The sequence below is a fragment of the Oncorhynchus mykiss genome, chromosome 9 (assembly GCF_013265735.2).
Source record: "Oncorhynchus mykiss isolate Arlee chromosome 9, USDA_OmykA_1.1, whole genome shotgun sequence".
Taxonomy (NCBI): Eukaryota; Metazoa; Chordata; class Actinopteri; order Salmoniformes; family Salmonidae; genus Oncorhynchus; species Oncorhynchus mykiss.
In genome coordinates, this window is record NC_048573.1 from 15644094 (window position 1) to 15657969 (window position 13876).

Here is a 13876-nt window from a genome sequence, read left to right on the forward strand (position 1 = left end):
CCCGCCAAGCCGCACTGCTTCTTAACACCCACTCACTAAACCCGGAAGCCAGCCACACCAATGTGTCAGAGGAAATACTGTTCAACAGGCGCCCGGCCCACCACAAGGAGTCGCTAGAGCGCTATGAGCCAAGTAAAGCCCCCCCGGCCAAACCCTCCCTTAACCCGAACGACGCTGGGCCAATTGTGCGCCGCCCTATGGGACTTCCAGTCACTGCCGGTTGTGACACAGCCTGTGATCGAACCCCTGCTGTGAAAGAGCATTTTCTGCTCCGCATCCTCTTAGCGACACACAGACGCCATTTATATGCATGCTGACTTGTTACAACTTTAGTTTTAAGCACAAAGGGATTTTGTCTCTGTGACCAAGAGAAAGTGGTCTTGTTTAAATTCTGCTAAATTATTTTTTTAAATGTTAATGTTGAGGGCTCTAAATCCATCTGAGAGCATCATAGCGAGATGAGACTGTTGCTGTAATCACTAGGCTCTCCCGTTTCATATGCCGCATTCTAAGCTGTGAGGTTCACGGCCAGGGGAGTTCCATCCTTTGTCTGGATAGGCCAGAAAATGTATCACTCCCTATTCAAATGAGGTTTCAGATTTCACATACTTCATCTCAGATGAGAGCGGAGAACGGCAGGCAGGATAACCAGAGCTGTCACGAAGTGCACAACAAATAATATGTTTCAAACTGTCTCAATGTAGTAACGTTAAAGGGATAGTTGGGATTCTGATGCTAGCTGTACACAAAATCTTTCCCTTTTTGTGCTAAGCTAGTTAGGATCGGCTCGCAAAACTAGCTTTAACTTCCTTCATGCTGGATGCAGATCGATTTTTTTTTATTTATTTAAATGGTATTCATGAGTTCTGATTGCCAAAATCCCAAGCTATCCCTTTAATGGCAGTTGTAACCATGCTCCTCTCCCTCCTCTGACTGCCCCCTCTTCTCCTCTTCCTTCTCTCTCTCCTCCTCTCTTTCCTCATTTCCCAGGGTCCTGGTTCCTACATCATGAACTACTTCATGTACATCTACTGGGCTTTGTCCTTTGCCTTGCTGGCTGTGTTACTGGTTAAGGTGTTCGCCCCCTACGCCTGTGGCTCAGGCATACCTGAGGTAAGACCGCACGCACACACATGTACGGATGCAAACACTCACAAGTTTACATGGCTACACGCACACACTATGTATTGTAATTCAGGCGGGTTCTGTACCTGCTTTGTAGGAAAAATTCATGGTGAGGTTATCTGCTCTAGTCTAGCACTCGAAATTTCACTTTCTAGTTGCCATGGCAACAGGAGAGCGAGCGAGATGGGGATGAGCACTGCGGAGCAGTTGGATTTTTAATTTCTTAGAAATTCTTAGATCGTGACATTGACCATATCTGGCAAGCTAGTCGCTGTGGTCTCAATAAATATGATTATTTGGTTCTAAGACTGACAACAAATGTTGCCCTTAGAGAGAAACGATTTGTCAGAGTATATCGTTTATATCAGGGTGGCTTTTCGGGACATTTGCCTTATTTCTTCAACAGACCTAATCATCTACCTCCTCTACCCTCGGTGCTTCTCCAGATTAAACCTAGAAATAATTTCTCCAGTAGTATATTTACCTCATTTCCCCCCATCTCTCTGTCTCTCAGATAAAGACCATCCTGAGTGGGTTCATCATCCGGGGTTACCTGGGGAAGTGGACCCTGCTGATCAAGACGGTGACCCTGGTGCTGGCTGTAGCGTCTGGGCTGAGCCTGGGGAAAGAGGGACCCCTGGTCCATGTGGCCTGCTGCTGTGGAAACATTTTCTCATACCTCTTCCCCAAGTACAGCAAGAACGAGGCCAAGAAGAGAGAGGTATGTATGATCTACTGTTCTATTAGGTGTGGAGATATAGAATATAACTTTGTCCAAGTACAGTAGGAATGAGGCCAAGAAGAGAGAGTGTATGGTTTGGTGTATGTATCCATTGTATTACATTACAAAGTTTAGAGTTTTGTTATAAGACATTCTTTTGGTGACCTTTTCTGTTGTATGATTTAAGACTGTGTGTTCTGGGTAAATACCTGTCAGTGTTTCAGCTCACTCGGCCTTTGTTTTGGATAAATTCCTGCCGGTGTTTCAGCTCACTCGGCCTTTGTTTTGGATAAATTCCTGTCGGTGTTTTGGCTGACTCGGCCTGTGTTTTGGATAAATTCCTGCCGGTGTTTTAGCTGACTCGGCCTGTGTTTTGGATAAATTCCTGCCGGTGTTTCAGCTCACTCGGCCTTTGTTTTGGATAAATTCCTGTCGGTGTTTTGGCTGACTCGGCCTGTGTTTTGGATAAATTCCTGCCGGTGTTTTAGCTGACTCGGCCTGTGTTTTGGATAAATTCCTGTCGGTGTTTTAGCTGACTCGGCCTGTGTTTTGGATAAATTCCTGTCGGTGTTTCAGCTCACTTGGCCTGTGTTTTGGATAAATTCCTGTCGGTGTTTTGGCTGACTCGGCCTGTGTTTTGGATAAATTCCTGTCGGTGTTTTGGCTGACTCGGCCTGTGTTTTGGATAAATTCCTGTCGGTGTTTTGGCTGACTCGGCCTGTGTTTTGGATAAATTCCTGTCGGTGTTTTGGCTGACTCGGCCTGTGTTTTGGATAAATTCCTGTCGGTGTTTTAGCTGACTCGGCCTGTGTTTTGGATAAATTCCTGTCGGTGTTTTAGCTCACTCGGCCTGTGTTTTGGATAAATTCCTGTCTGTGTTTTAGCTCACTCGGCCTGTGTTTTGGATAAATTCCTGTCGGTGTTTTAGCTGACTCGGCCTGTGTTTTGGATAAATTCCTGTCGGTGTTTTAGATGACTCGGCCTGTGTTTTGGATAAATTCCTGTCGGTGTTTTAGCTGACTCGGCCTGTGTTTTGGTACTAATCTTTTTTATTTGTTGTCTCTGCAGGTCCTATCTGCAGCATCAGCAGCTGGGGTGTCTGTGGCTTTTGGTGCTCCCATAGGAGGAGTACTCTTCAGCTTGGAGGAGGTACATTTTATATTGTGTGTGTGTTTCTATGAGTGTGTCCGTATGAGTAAGCACATCACACACACTATAGTCTTGTTTTAGGCCGAGTTTCTGTGTAAGCACTTTGACAACTGCTGATGTAAAAAGTGCTTTATAAATACGTTTGATTGATCTGTGCACGCTTGTGTCTCTGTATGAGTTAATGTATCCCACTATAATGTCCCCTATCCACCTGTCTCTCTGCATCTCTCTCTCTAGGTGAGCTACTACTTCCCTCTGAAGACTCTGTGGCGCTCCTTCTTCGCTGCGCTAGTGGCAGCCTTCGTCCTCCGCTCCATCAACCCGTTTGGCAACAGCCGTCTGGTCCTGTTCTATGTGGAGTACCACACCCCCTGGTACCTGTTTGAGCTTATCCCCTTCATCCTGCTGGGGGTGTTTGGAGGCCTCTGGGGGGCCTTCTTCATCAAGGCCAACATCGCCTGGTGCCGAAGGAGGAAGTCCACCCGCTTCGGGAAATACCCCGTCCTGGAGGTCATCTTCGTGGCAGCCATTACCGCCGTGGTGGCGTTCCCCAACCCCTACACGCGACAGAACACCAGCGAGCTGATTAAGGAGTTGTTCACTGACTGTGGGCCGCTGGAGTCGTCCCAGCTGTGCCAGTACAGGAGTCAGATGAATGGGAGTAAGGCGTTTGGGGATGCGTCGCCTAACAAGCCGGCGGGGCCCGGGGTCTACACAGCCATGTGGCAGCTGTGCCTGGCGCTCGTCTTCAAGATCATCATGACAATATTCACCTTCGGACTCAAGGTGAGGTAGGGCAGGTTGGGTACTACCGTCTAGTTAATGTAGCCCGGCAGTTAAAGGGGAAGTTCAGACAAAAACCTCCTTTATAACTACTATTGCCTGGTCGTTTGTCATTACCCCAGACAGTTTTTAGGTCCATTGCTTGAGTATTTAGATGTAGGTAATACGCTGATTCTACCCCCGCCTTCCCCATAGAAACCCCATGCAACGTCAAAAGTCCATTCTAAATACCTCCTAAACACACCGCTCTGGCCTCCCATGATCGAAATAGTCCTTTTAATGACTTTCTCTGCGCAATTTTTCTGCTAACTTATTTCAGTAGGCACATTTTTACCTATGAATGTCGTCTCAGGAATTTCAGCATTTCCATAAAAAAATACGTGTTATAAAGAGCCCAGAAGTGTTTTTGGGTGAACTTCCCCTTTTAATGTGATGGTATTGGATATGCATGTCTCTCAGATTGTGGTCTAATCCAAATATTAGATTGTAGTCTAGACTTGAAGTAATGCTGATCAGGGTTAGGGTTGAGAAATACTGAGCAAAATCAGAATTGGAATTTCAGTTCCGGATAGTTTTTTTGTGGTTCCTGTCCCCAGGTTCCGGCAGGCCTATTCATCCCCAGTATGGCCATCGGGGCGATCGCCGGGCGGATTGTTGGCATCGCCGTGGAGCAGCTGGCGTACTACCACCATGACTGGTTAGTGTTCAGGGAGTGGTGCGAGGTAGGCACCGACTGCATCACCCCGGGACTCTATGCCATGGTGGGGGCCGCTGCATGTCTGGGTGAGTTACACTGGCTGGATGTGGGTGTCTGTAATGTTATGGTCACGTCTGATACTCCTACTCAGTGTTCATTCTTGTGATCCATTGACAAACACAGTCTATATAACAATGGATCACAGAAACACGGAGCTGTGTAAAATGTAATCTATCCTGTTGGATGGCTTTGGTCCTCTCCCATTCAAACCTTTTCCTTTTGTCTGTAGGTCGTTGCTGTATCAAAAGAATGTCAAATTACCTGGTAAAATAAAAGGTCAATAATATCTTTTTTTTTTTTCAGGTGGTGTGACGAGGATGACCGTGTCTCTCGTGGTTATTGTGTTTGAGCTGACTGGCGGTCTGGAATACATTGTGCCCCTCATGGCGGCCGTCATGACCAGCAAGTGGGTGGGCGACGCCTTTGGGCGTGAGGGCATCTACGAGTCACACATCCGCCTCAACGGGTATCCTTTCCTGGACGCCAAGTCAGAGTTCACACATACCACACTGGCGCGGGAGGTGTGTCAAAATCAAGTGTTATTTGTCACGTACACAGTTTACAGAATGTATAAAAGGTGTGGTGAAATGATTGCATGCTAGCTCCATCAACATATTGTATAACATACAGATTAAATTAATACATTGGCACACTGAATCATTAACAGTTAGATGCAGTACCATTGACATCAATGTATGATTAAGTAAAAAGTTGACTTCTTGGTCACAACTTCTTGGTGCCCGAGGGGCAGTATTGAGTAGCTTGGATGAATAAGGTGTCCAGAGTAAGGTGCCTGCTACTCTGTCCCAGATGCTAATATATGCATATTATCAGTAGTATTGGATAGAAAAGACTCTGAAGTTTCTAAAACCTTTTGAATGATGTCTGTGAGTATAACAGAACTCATATGACAGGCGAAAACCTGAGAAAAATCAAACCAGGAAGTGGGAAATCTGAGGGTTGTAGTTTAAAGGCGTCAGTTAGGGTTCAGCCCTAAACCACTTTCTGTGTGACTTCAGGTGATGCGCCCGCAGCGTAGTGATCCGCCGTTAGCGGTGCTGACACAGGACGACCTGACGGTGGAGGAACTCCAGGTGATCATCAACGAGACCAGCTACAATGGCTTCCCTGTCATCGTCTCCAAGGAGTCTCAGAGACTGGTGGGCTTCGCCCTGCGCAGGGACATCACCATCGCTATAGGTGAGGAGAAACTGAGACGGCAGGTTGTGGGGGGGCACACACGTACTCAATTACATGCTTGCTTACACATACGGACTTATACACACACACACACACACACACACACACACACACACACACACCTGATCTCGCTCTCTTCTCTCACTCTCTTTCTCTTCTCTCTCTCTCTCTATTTTATGTATTTGTCTACAAGTTCATATGTTTACAACAAGCAAGGGGAAGATATCAGAATAGGGGCATTGGGGAATAATGACATGTTTTACGGAATACATTTGTACTGTAGTGAAGCCGTATCTAGAGTAATGCAAGGTCTCGTTCATGATCACGTGAAACGTCAATTGCTATGGAAATGCTGGGATGTGTTTTTCAATTATGTTGAAGGTAATTATAATGCAACTATGACGGTGAATGGTTGAGGGACAACTATTGGGGATCTTGGAGGGTTCAGGTTCATGTTTTTTGGCCTGGTGGTAGATCGGTCAACATGCCCTTGAGCAGGGCATTGACCCTGGATGCTTCTGTGTGTCGCTCTGAATGGGAGTCTGTTGGATGACTGGTGTGGTGTAGTTGTTGAGCGGCTTCACTGCAAGTATATTGTATGTTTCGAGTATTCAATAAATAAAAAGGTTGCGGGGGGTGCTCAGACCTGGGTTCAAAACTTCAAATAGTGTTTATTTTTTATACTTTAGCTGAACTTGACTTACCTTGCCTGGCTAGCGCGATGGAACCACTCCTTAGACGCTAATCTTTCTCCCTCCTCCTTCACAGAAAACGCACGGCGAAAGCAGGAGGGTATCCTGCTGACCTCGCGGGTCTACTTCACGCAGCACGCCCCCACCCTGCCCGCCGACAGCCCGCGGCCCCTCAAGCTGCGCTCCATCTTGGACATGAGCCCCTTCACCGTCACTGACCACACGCCCATGGAGATAGTGGTGGACATCTTCCGCAAGCTGGGACTTCGCCAGTGTCTGGTGACACACAACGGGTGAGAGGAAAGGGGCTTGGGGGAGAGGGGGGAAAGGGGTAGGGTGGCATGTGAAGAGGGCAGAGGGGGGAAAGGGGTAGGGTGGCATGTGAAGAGGGCAGAGGGGGGAAAGGGGTAGGGTGGCATGTGAAGAGGGCAGAGGGGGGAAAGGGTAGGGTGGCATGTGAAGAGGGCAAGGGGAGGGGAGAGGGGGGAAAGGGGTAGGGTGGCATGTGAAGAGGGGGGAAAGGGGTAGGGTGGCATGTGTAGAGGGCAAGGGGAGGGGAGAGAGGGGAAGAGGCGATTTTAAAAGTGATCTTGGATGAGAACAATGGGGAGGGAATCACAGCCTCAAAATGGGGGAGTGTGTTTTGGTAGGGTGGGGGTGAAAGAAGTGGAGGAAGAGAAGGAAGGAACACTGGATGGAGTCATCCTCAGTCCTCCTAACCTCAACATGAACTAACAAATACCTCAACAGGCAACAGACAGTTCCACCAGCACACACTCAAGTTCTGTTCCAATGTACACACTACTACTTAGAATGAAGCAGTGTATTGGATGTCATCTATTCTAAGTGGTATGCTAGTGTGGATATTGGGATGTAGTAGCATCCCCTCACATCCTTACGGAAAAAGATTGCAGTTAGGGTGGAGTATTGTGTTTTGTGCTGCAAATACTGCGTCTGAAATCATGTTTTTTTTATAAAAAATGTTTTTACTTCAGTAATTTTGTAGTGTGACTGCAGTTACAGTGCAGTACACTGCAGTTATTCTACAATTACTCTGTCCAAAATACCACAGTCGACTGCAGTTACTTCACTTTTACTCTAGTTTCAAAACTGCAATCTTTTTTTTGTAAGGGATAGAGTGATGCATGGACACTGGGACTGCAAACCCTGGGGTTATAAACTGGTACGCTGCATGGCTTTTCAGCTAAATGCTAGCTGCGCTATGCTAACCAATATAACAACTGCGATGCCGCTTAACAAATAGTTGGATAGTTTTATCCAATATTTGAGAGACTTATGATGTGTTTAGAAGTTAGTGGTCATCGTCAATTACTGTGGATGAGCTCACTGGTTGAATATGACACTTCAGAGACACCTGGTGGTTAAAATAGGAATTAAAGGACCATTGGCTAAACCCTTGCTCTGTGCGTTGTAACTAAGTAAAAATGCTGAAGTAGTTTTTTGGGGTATCTGTACTTTATACTATTTTATATTTTGGATAACTTTTACTACACTCAATTCCAAAAGACAGGGTTCGTACGTCATGAAAATACTGGAAAAGTTATGGAATTTTAAAATAGTGTTTTCGAGGCCTTAAATTTTGGAAAATGATGGAAATGTATTTAATAAATTCTGTTCATGTCATTTATTTAGGCACAGTTTTTAAATATTTTATCAATCAAATAAAAATCAACAGTGATTTAACACCACACAACGCTACTGCTTGTGAGTAAGGCCATACAAAGTTGATTCATTTAAACGGCACATACGAAAAACAAACGATTCCCTTCGCTATTTTATTAGTTGTGATTCGGTTCAATGCAATGAATTGAAGGTGAATCAAAATAATAATTAGTGAATCGCGAACAGTAATGTTAGGAGAAAAAGGTTAGATGTAGCCATTCTTTTGGATTATGTGGCTTCAAAACTTGTTTTGTAGATTCTTCCAGTTCATTTGGGCATCCAATGTATGGGACATTGCAACTCAATACATGCCAGTCAGCCTGCAAAGTAAACACTTCTAAGATAAATTACTAAATTAAAAGGTACATTTCCTGACAAATCTGTGGGCTTGGTTCAGCTAAATAAAAAGATTTGTAACCTACCATAGCCATTTGATATGTTAAATGAGTGAATTAATTCAGAAGGCATGAAATATATTTGGTTGCAATGTTCTACATCAAGGGTGGTCAACCATCCTCCAGGAGAGCTCATGGGTGGGCAGGATTTTATTCCAGTGCCCTTCTAACAAACCACATTTTAGAAATGAGCTGCCCAACCGGACCTTGATAAACTGGCTCTGATGTGTTTGAGCAGGGCTTGATCAAAAGCCTGCACACCCAGTAGCTCTCCAGACTAAGGGTTGACCACATGTGTTTTATACCGTTGCCTAACAGGTATTCTACTTTGTGCCTTGCACAACGACAGGAGATGGTACATGGGATCAGAGAGCAACCTCCCGGTGTCAATACCACATTGTGCCTTGCACAACGACAGGAGATGGTACATGGGATCAGAGAGCAACCTCCCGGTGTCAATACCACATTGTGCCTTGCACAACGACAGGAGATGGTACATGGGATCAGAGAGCAACCTCCCGGTGTCAATACCACATTGCGCCTTGCACAACGACAGGAGATGGTACATAGGATCAGAGAGCAACCTCCCGGTGTCAATACCACATTGTGCCTTGCACAACGACAGGAGATGGTACATGGGATCAGAGAGCAACCTCCTGGTGTCAATACCACATTGTGCCTTGCACAACGACAGGAGATGGTACATGGGATCAGAGAGCAACCTCCCGGTGTCAATACCACATTGTGCCTTGCACAACGACAGGAGATGGTACATGGGATCAGAGAGCAACCTCCCGGTGTCAATACCACATTGTGCCTTGCACAACGACAGGAGATGGTACATGGGATCAGAGAGCAACCTCCCGGTGTCAATACCACATTGCGCCTTGCACAACGACAGGAGATGGTACATGGGATCAGAGAGCAACCTCCCGGTGTCAATACCACATTGCGCATACATTTTTTTCTACATACATGGAGACGCTGCCAACGGTTGGTCATGGAAATGTGGTTAAAAGTCACGGAGAAGTCATGAAATTCCATCTGTCAAAATGTGTTTGAACCCTGCAAAGAGAATGTATACTTTTTACTCGCATACATTTTCCGTGACACCCAAAAAATACTCATTACATTTCGAATGCTAAGGCAGGACAGCAATATGGTCCAATTCTCGCACCATCAATATAACGAGTTGTCGTCCCTGATGCCTCTGATCTGGCGGACTCCCTAACCACATATTGCTTTTGTAAATGATGAGTTTAAAAAAAATCATATGGTTTGCTTAATGTAAGGAATTCCATGTATAGCATTTACTTTTACTACCACTGAAAGGCAGTCAGTGTGTAAATATATGTTTAGAGACGAGTGTTTTCAACGCCCCGTCAGGAGAGGAGAGCACTGAGAGTGAATGAGATTACAGATGACAGCAGTCCTTTGTTTTTAGACTTCTCATTTTATCCTTTTTCTATTGTTTGGTTCTCAATGAATTCATCATTCACTATATCAATACATATAATAGCCAAAACATCAGACATTTTTAATGGAATCCTTGGTAATTTGCCTACCACACTTGAGTCTACTATTCACAAGATTAGATACCATTACAAATCAATAAGGAAGTTGTTGAAACTGACAAAGATGAATGATATGCAACGATAACAGTAGTTGGCATCCAACTGACACGCACTTATACACACTCACCATCAGTACAAGTGGTATATTTATGGACAAGTAAAATATTGTTAATTGAGCTTTTTTTTTTTAGCAATACTATTAGAATATATTAGGTAGGTTGTGTTATGATTTGCCACTTTATGATGTCATTAAGTTGTTTATATAAGTTATTTTTTTGTGTACTATGCTTTGTGCTGCTCTGTGTGTGTGTGTGTGACGGGCAGTCTCCTGAGTAACAGGTGTGTGTTTGTACAGGATTGTATTGGGCATCATCACTAAGAAGAATATATTAGCGCATCTGGAGGAGCTCAAGGAACACATGGAGCCCCTGGTGACTAGCCCCGCCCCCTGTCTCCTCCCATTCCACTGACCCCTTCCCCTCTCCCATTTCCACCTCTTAGGCCCGCCCTCCTAGGAGCGACGCATGTAACTGACAGTTCCCGTTTCCAAAAGCAACCCACTCATCTTACTGTGTCTTTTCAACTCACTCATGAATACACTTTGTTTGTTTGTTTGGTTTGGTTGGGATGTGTGCATCCACTTTCTCCTCACTGGATACCTACCTACTGTGCCACACTATCACTGATCTCCCTATTCATTCCCTACTAGTCATTGACAACAGTTAGTAAGAATACTATTTATTTTTTTAAGATCTACTCTAAATGAGTGTTTATTATGGGTCCTGTAATGTTGGACTTTGATGGGAACTGTCATTTGAACCTTGATTAGTTAGATATCCATAATTTACTATTGCTCCACAGCCATTCCTTTCAACAACATCCTACTAGCTATTAGTCCCTTCATCAGTAGTGTGGGCTGTTTCATCCGCTATAAGAAATCATTCTAGAATATAAATATACAAGCATGAATATACTGATTACATACAGTCATGTAGCCATGCCTGTGTTTTTAGAGCGTGTGTCTCACTCGACACTTAGAAAACCTTCACATACACACTATTACATAATTTAACTTTAAAATAATTTCAATCCAACAGATCGACGACATCTGACCCGACAACGCGTAGCGCTTCCGGTATTGCCTTTACCGAGCAGACCGTTGGTTGATGTTTTTTCCTGGGAGGGGAGATTTCGCACCTAGTGTCCCTCCCACCCTGCCATAGACCTAATAGAACCACCCTCCTGTAGTGAGAGAGGAAACTCCCTCTATGGTGGTGTAGCGATGGTGGTGGTAGTAGTGTGTTGGTAGCTAATACCTCCAGTAGCGGTAACTAGCCAAGCCACACCCCCCCCCCCCACCCCCTTCCAACACCCACCCTGATCCTAAACCATACCCACCCACCCCTCCTTCACCCCCATCCAACCTGATCTCAACCCCCTGCCTCATCCGGTGCCTCCCACCTCAACACCCCCCCCCCCCCCCCCCCATTCCTAGTCTGTGTGGTGTTTCATGCCTCCTGTTTCTGCAGCACTAACACCTCCCTTCACTTCCTACAGTACTGCCTCTAGCTCCACCCTGGACTGGAGCTGTGACAGACAGGCATACAGCCTCTCCTCACCGCTCTCGCTCTCTCAGCTCAACTCTGCCCTCACCGTCTGTCTGTCTCTCTCAGCTCAACTCTGCCCTCACCGTCTGTCTCTCTCAGCTCAAATCTGCCCTCACCGTCTGTCTCTCTCAGCTCAACTCTGCCCTTACCGTCTGTCTCTCTCAGCTCAACTCTGCCCTTACCGTCTGTCTCTCTCAGCTCAACTCTGCCCTCACCGTCTGTCTCTCTCAGCTCAACTCTGCCCTCACCGTCCGTCTCTCTCAGCTCAACTCTGCCCTCACCGTCTGTCTGTCTGTTTCTCTCAGCTCAGCTCTGCCCTCACCGTCTGTCTGTCTGTCTCTCTCAGCTCAACTCTGCCCTCACCGTCCGTCTCTCTCAGCTCAGCTCTGCCCTCACCATCTGTCTCTCTCAGCTCAGCTCTGCCCTCACCGTCTGTCTCTCTCAGCTCAGCTCTGCCCTCACCGTCTGTCTCTCTCAGCTCAGCTCTGCCCTCACCGTCTGTCTGTCTGTTTCTCTCAGCTCAGCTCTGCCCTCACCGTCTGTCTGTCTGTTTCTCTCAGCTCAGCTCTGCCCTCACCGTCTGTCTGTCTGTTTCTCTCAGCTCAGCTCTCACCGTCTGTCTGTCTGTCTGTCTGTCTCTCTCAGCTCAACTCTGCCCTCACCGTCTGTCTCTCTCAGCTCAGCTCTGCCCTCACCGTCCGTCTCTCTCAGCTCAACTCTGCCCTCACCGTCTGTCTGTCTGTCTCTCTCTCAGCTCAACTCTGCCCTCACTGTCCGTCTCTCTCAGCTCAGCTCTGCCCTCACCGTCCGTCTCTCTCAGCTCAACTCTGCCCTCACCGTCTGTCTGTCTGTCTGTCTCTCTCAGCTCAACTCTGCCCTCACCGTCTGTCTGTCTGTCTGTCTCTCTCTCTCTCTCAGCTCAACTCTGCCCTCACCATCTGTCTCTCTCAGCACAACTCTGCCCTCACCGTCTGTCTGTCTCTCTCAGCTCAGCTCTGCCCTCACCGTCTGTCTGTCTCTCTCAGCACAACTCTGCCCTCACCGTCCGTCTCTCTCAGCTCAGCTCTGCCCTCATCGTCTGTCTGTCTCTCTCAGCTCAGCTCTGCCCTCACCGTCCGTCTCTCTCAGCTCAGCTCTGCCCTCACCGTCTGTCTGTCTCTCTCAGCTCAGCTCTGCCCTCACCGTCTGTCTGTCTCTCTCAGCTCAGCTCTGCCCTCACCGTCTGTCTGTCTCTCTCAGCTCAGCTCTGCCCTCACCGTCTGTCTGTCTCTCTCAGCTCAGCTCTGCCCTCACCGTCCGTCTCTCTCAGCTCAGCTCTGCCCTCACCGTCTGTCTCTCTCAGCTCAGCTCTGCCCTCACCGTCCGTCTCTCTCAGCTCAGCTCTGCCCTCACCGTCCGTCTCTCTCAGCTCAGCTCTGCCCTCACCGTCTGTCTCTCTCAGCTCAGCTCTGCCCTCACCGTCCGTCTCTCTCAGCTCAGCTCTGCCCTCACCGTCCGTCTCTCTCAGCTCAACTCTGCCCTCACCGTCTGTCTGTCTGTCTGTCTCTCTCTCTCTCTCAGCTCAACTCTGCCCTCACCATCTGTCTCTCTCAGCACAACTCTGCCCTCACCGTCTGTCTGTCTCTCTCAGCTCAGCTCTGCCCTCACCGTCTGTCTGTCTCTCTCAGCACAACTCTGCCCTCACCGTCCGTCTCTCTCAGCTCAGCTCTGCCCTCATCGTCTGTCTGTCTCTCTCAGCTCAGCTCTGCCCTCACCGTCCGTCTCTCTCAGCTCAGCTCTGCCCTCACCGTCTGTCTGTCTCTCTCAGCTCAGCTCTGCCCTCACCGTCTGTCTGTCTCTCTCAGCTCAGCTCTGCCCTCACCGTCTGTCTGTCTCTCTCAGCTCAGCTCTGCCCTCACCGTCCGTCTCTCTCAGCTCAGCTCTGCCCTCACCGTCCGTCTCTCTCAGCTCAGCTCTGCCCTCACCGTCCGTCTCTCTCAGCTCAGCTCTGCCCTCACCGTCCGTCTCTCTCTCCAATGTCTCCAGATGTTTCACTAAATCTCAAGCTTTCGTCATAGCTGAATTCAAGAGCACAAGTCATAACAAAAAGTCAATTGTAGGAATACATTTTGTGCTGTTGACTGACATCTAGTTGTTATGCAGCTGCACACTCTTACTATGTCGTAATTGACACTTTCTGTGTTAGCAGAA

At 47.3% G+C, this 13876-nt stretch overlaps 1 protein-coding gene across 11 annotated transcripts in view; it reads left to right on the plus strand.

Moving 5' to 3' along the window:
• The window catches only part of clcn3 (chloride channel 3), a 48520-nt gene that overhangs the window by 32519 nt on the left and 2125 nt on the right, over nucleotides 1-13876 (plus strand). For 7 of the 11 annotated variants that reach the window (XM_036987421.1, XM_036987425.1, XM_036987427.1 and 4 more), the window contains 9 exons: nucleotides 991-1113; nucleotides 1640-1846; nucleotides 2915-2995; nucleotides 3233-3781; nucleotides 4375-4561; nucleotides 4839-5056; nucleotides 5555-5735; nucleotides 6504-6720; nucleotides 8824-10414. In XM_036987421.1, coding sequence (XP_036843316.1) covers nucleotides 991-1113; nucleotides 1640-1846; nucleotides 2915-2995; nucleotides 3233-3781; nucleotides 4375-4561; nucleotides 4839-5056; nucleotides 5555-5735; nucleotides 6504-6720; nucleotides 8824-9541 — 2481 coding nt within the window. In that variant the 3' untranslated portion in view covers nucleotides 9542-10414. Of the gene's footprint in view, nucleotides 1-990; nucleotides 1114-1639; nucleotides 1847-2914; nucleotides 2996-3232; nucleotides 3782-4374; nucleotides 4562-4838; nucleotides 5057-5554; nucleotides 5736-6503; nucleotides 6721-8823; nucleotides 10415-10434; nucleotides 10511-13876 lie in introns of those variants that run through there. The other 4 variants (XM_021614871.2, XM_021614872.2, XM_021614873.2 and 1 more) reach the window with 2 other exon arrangements.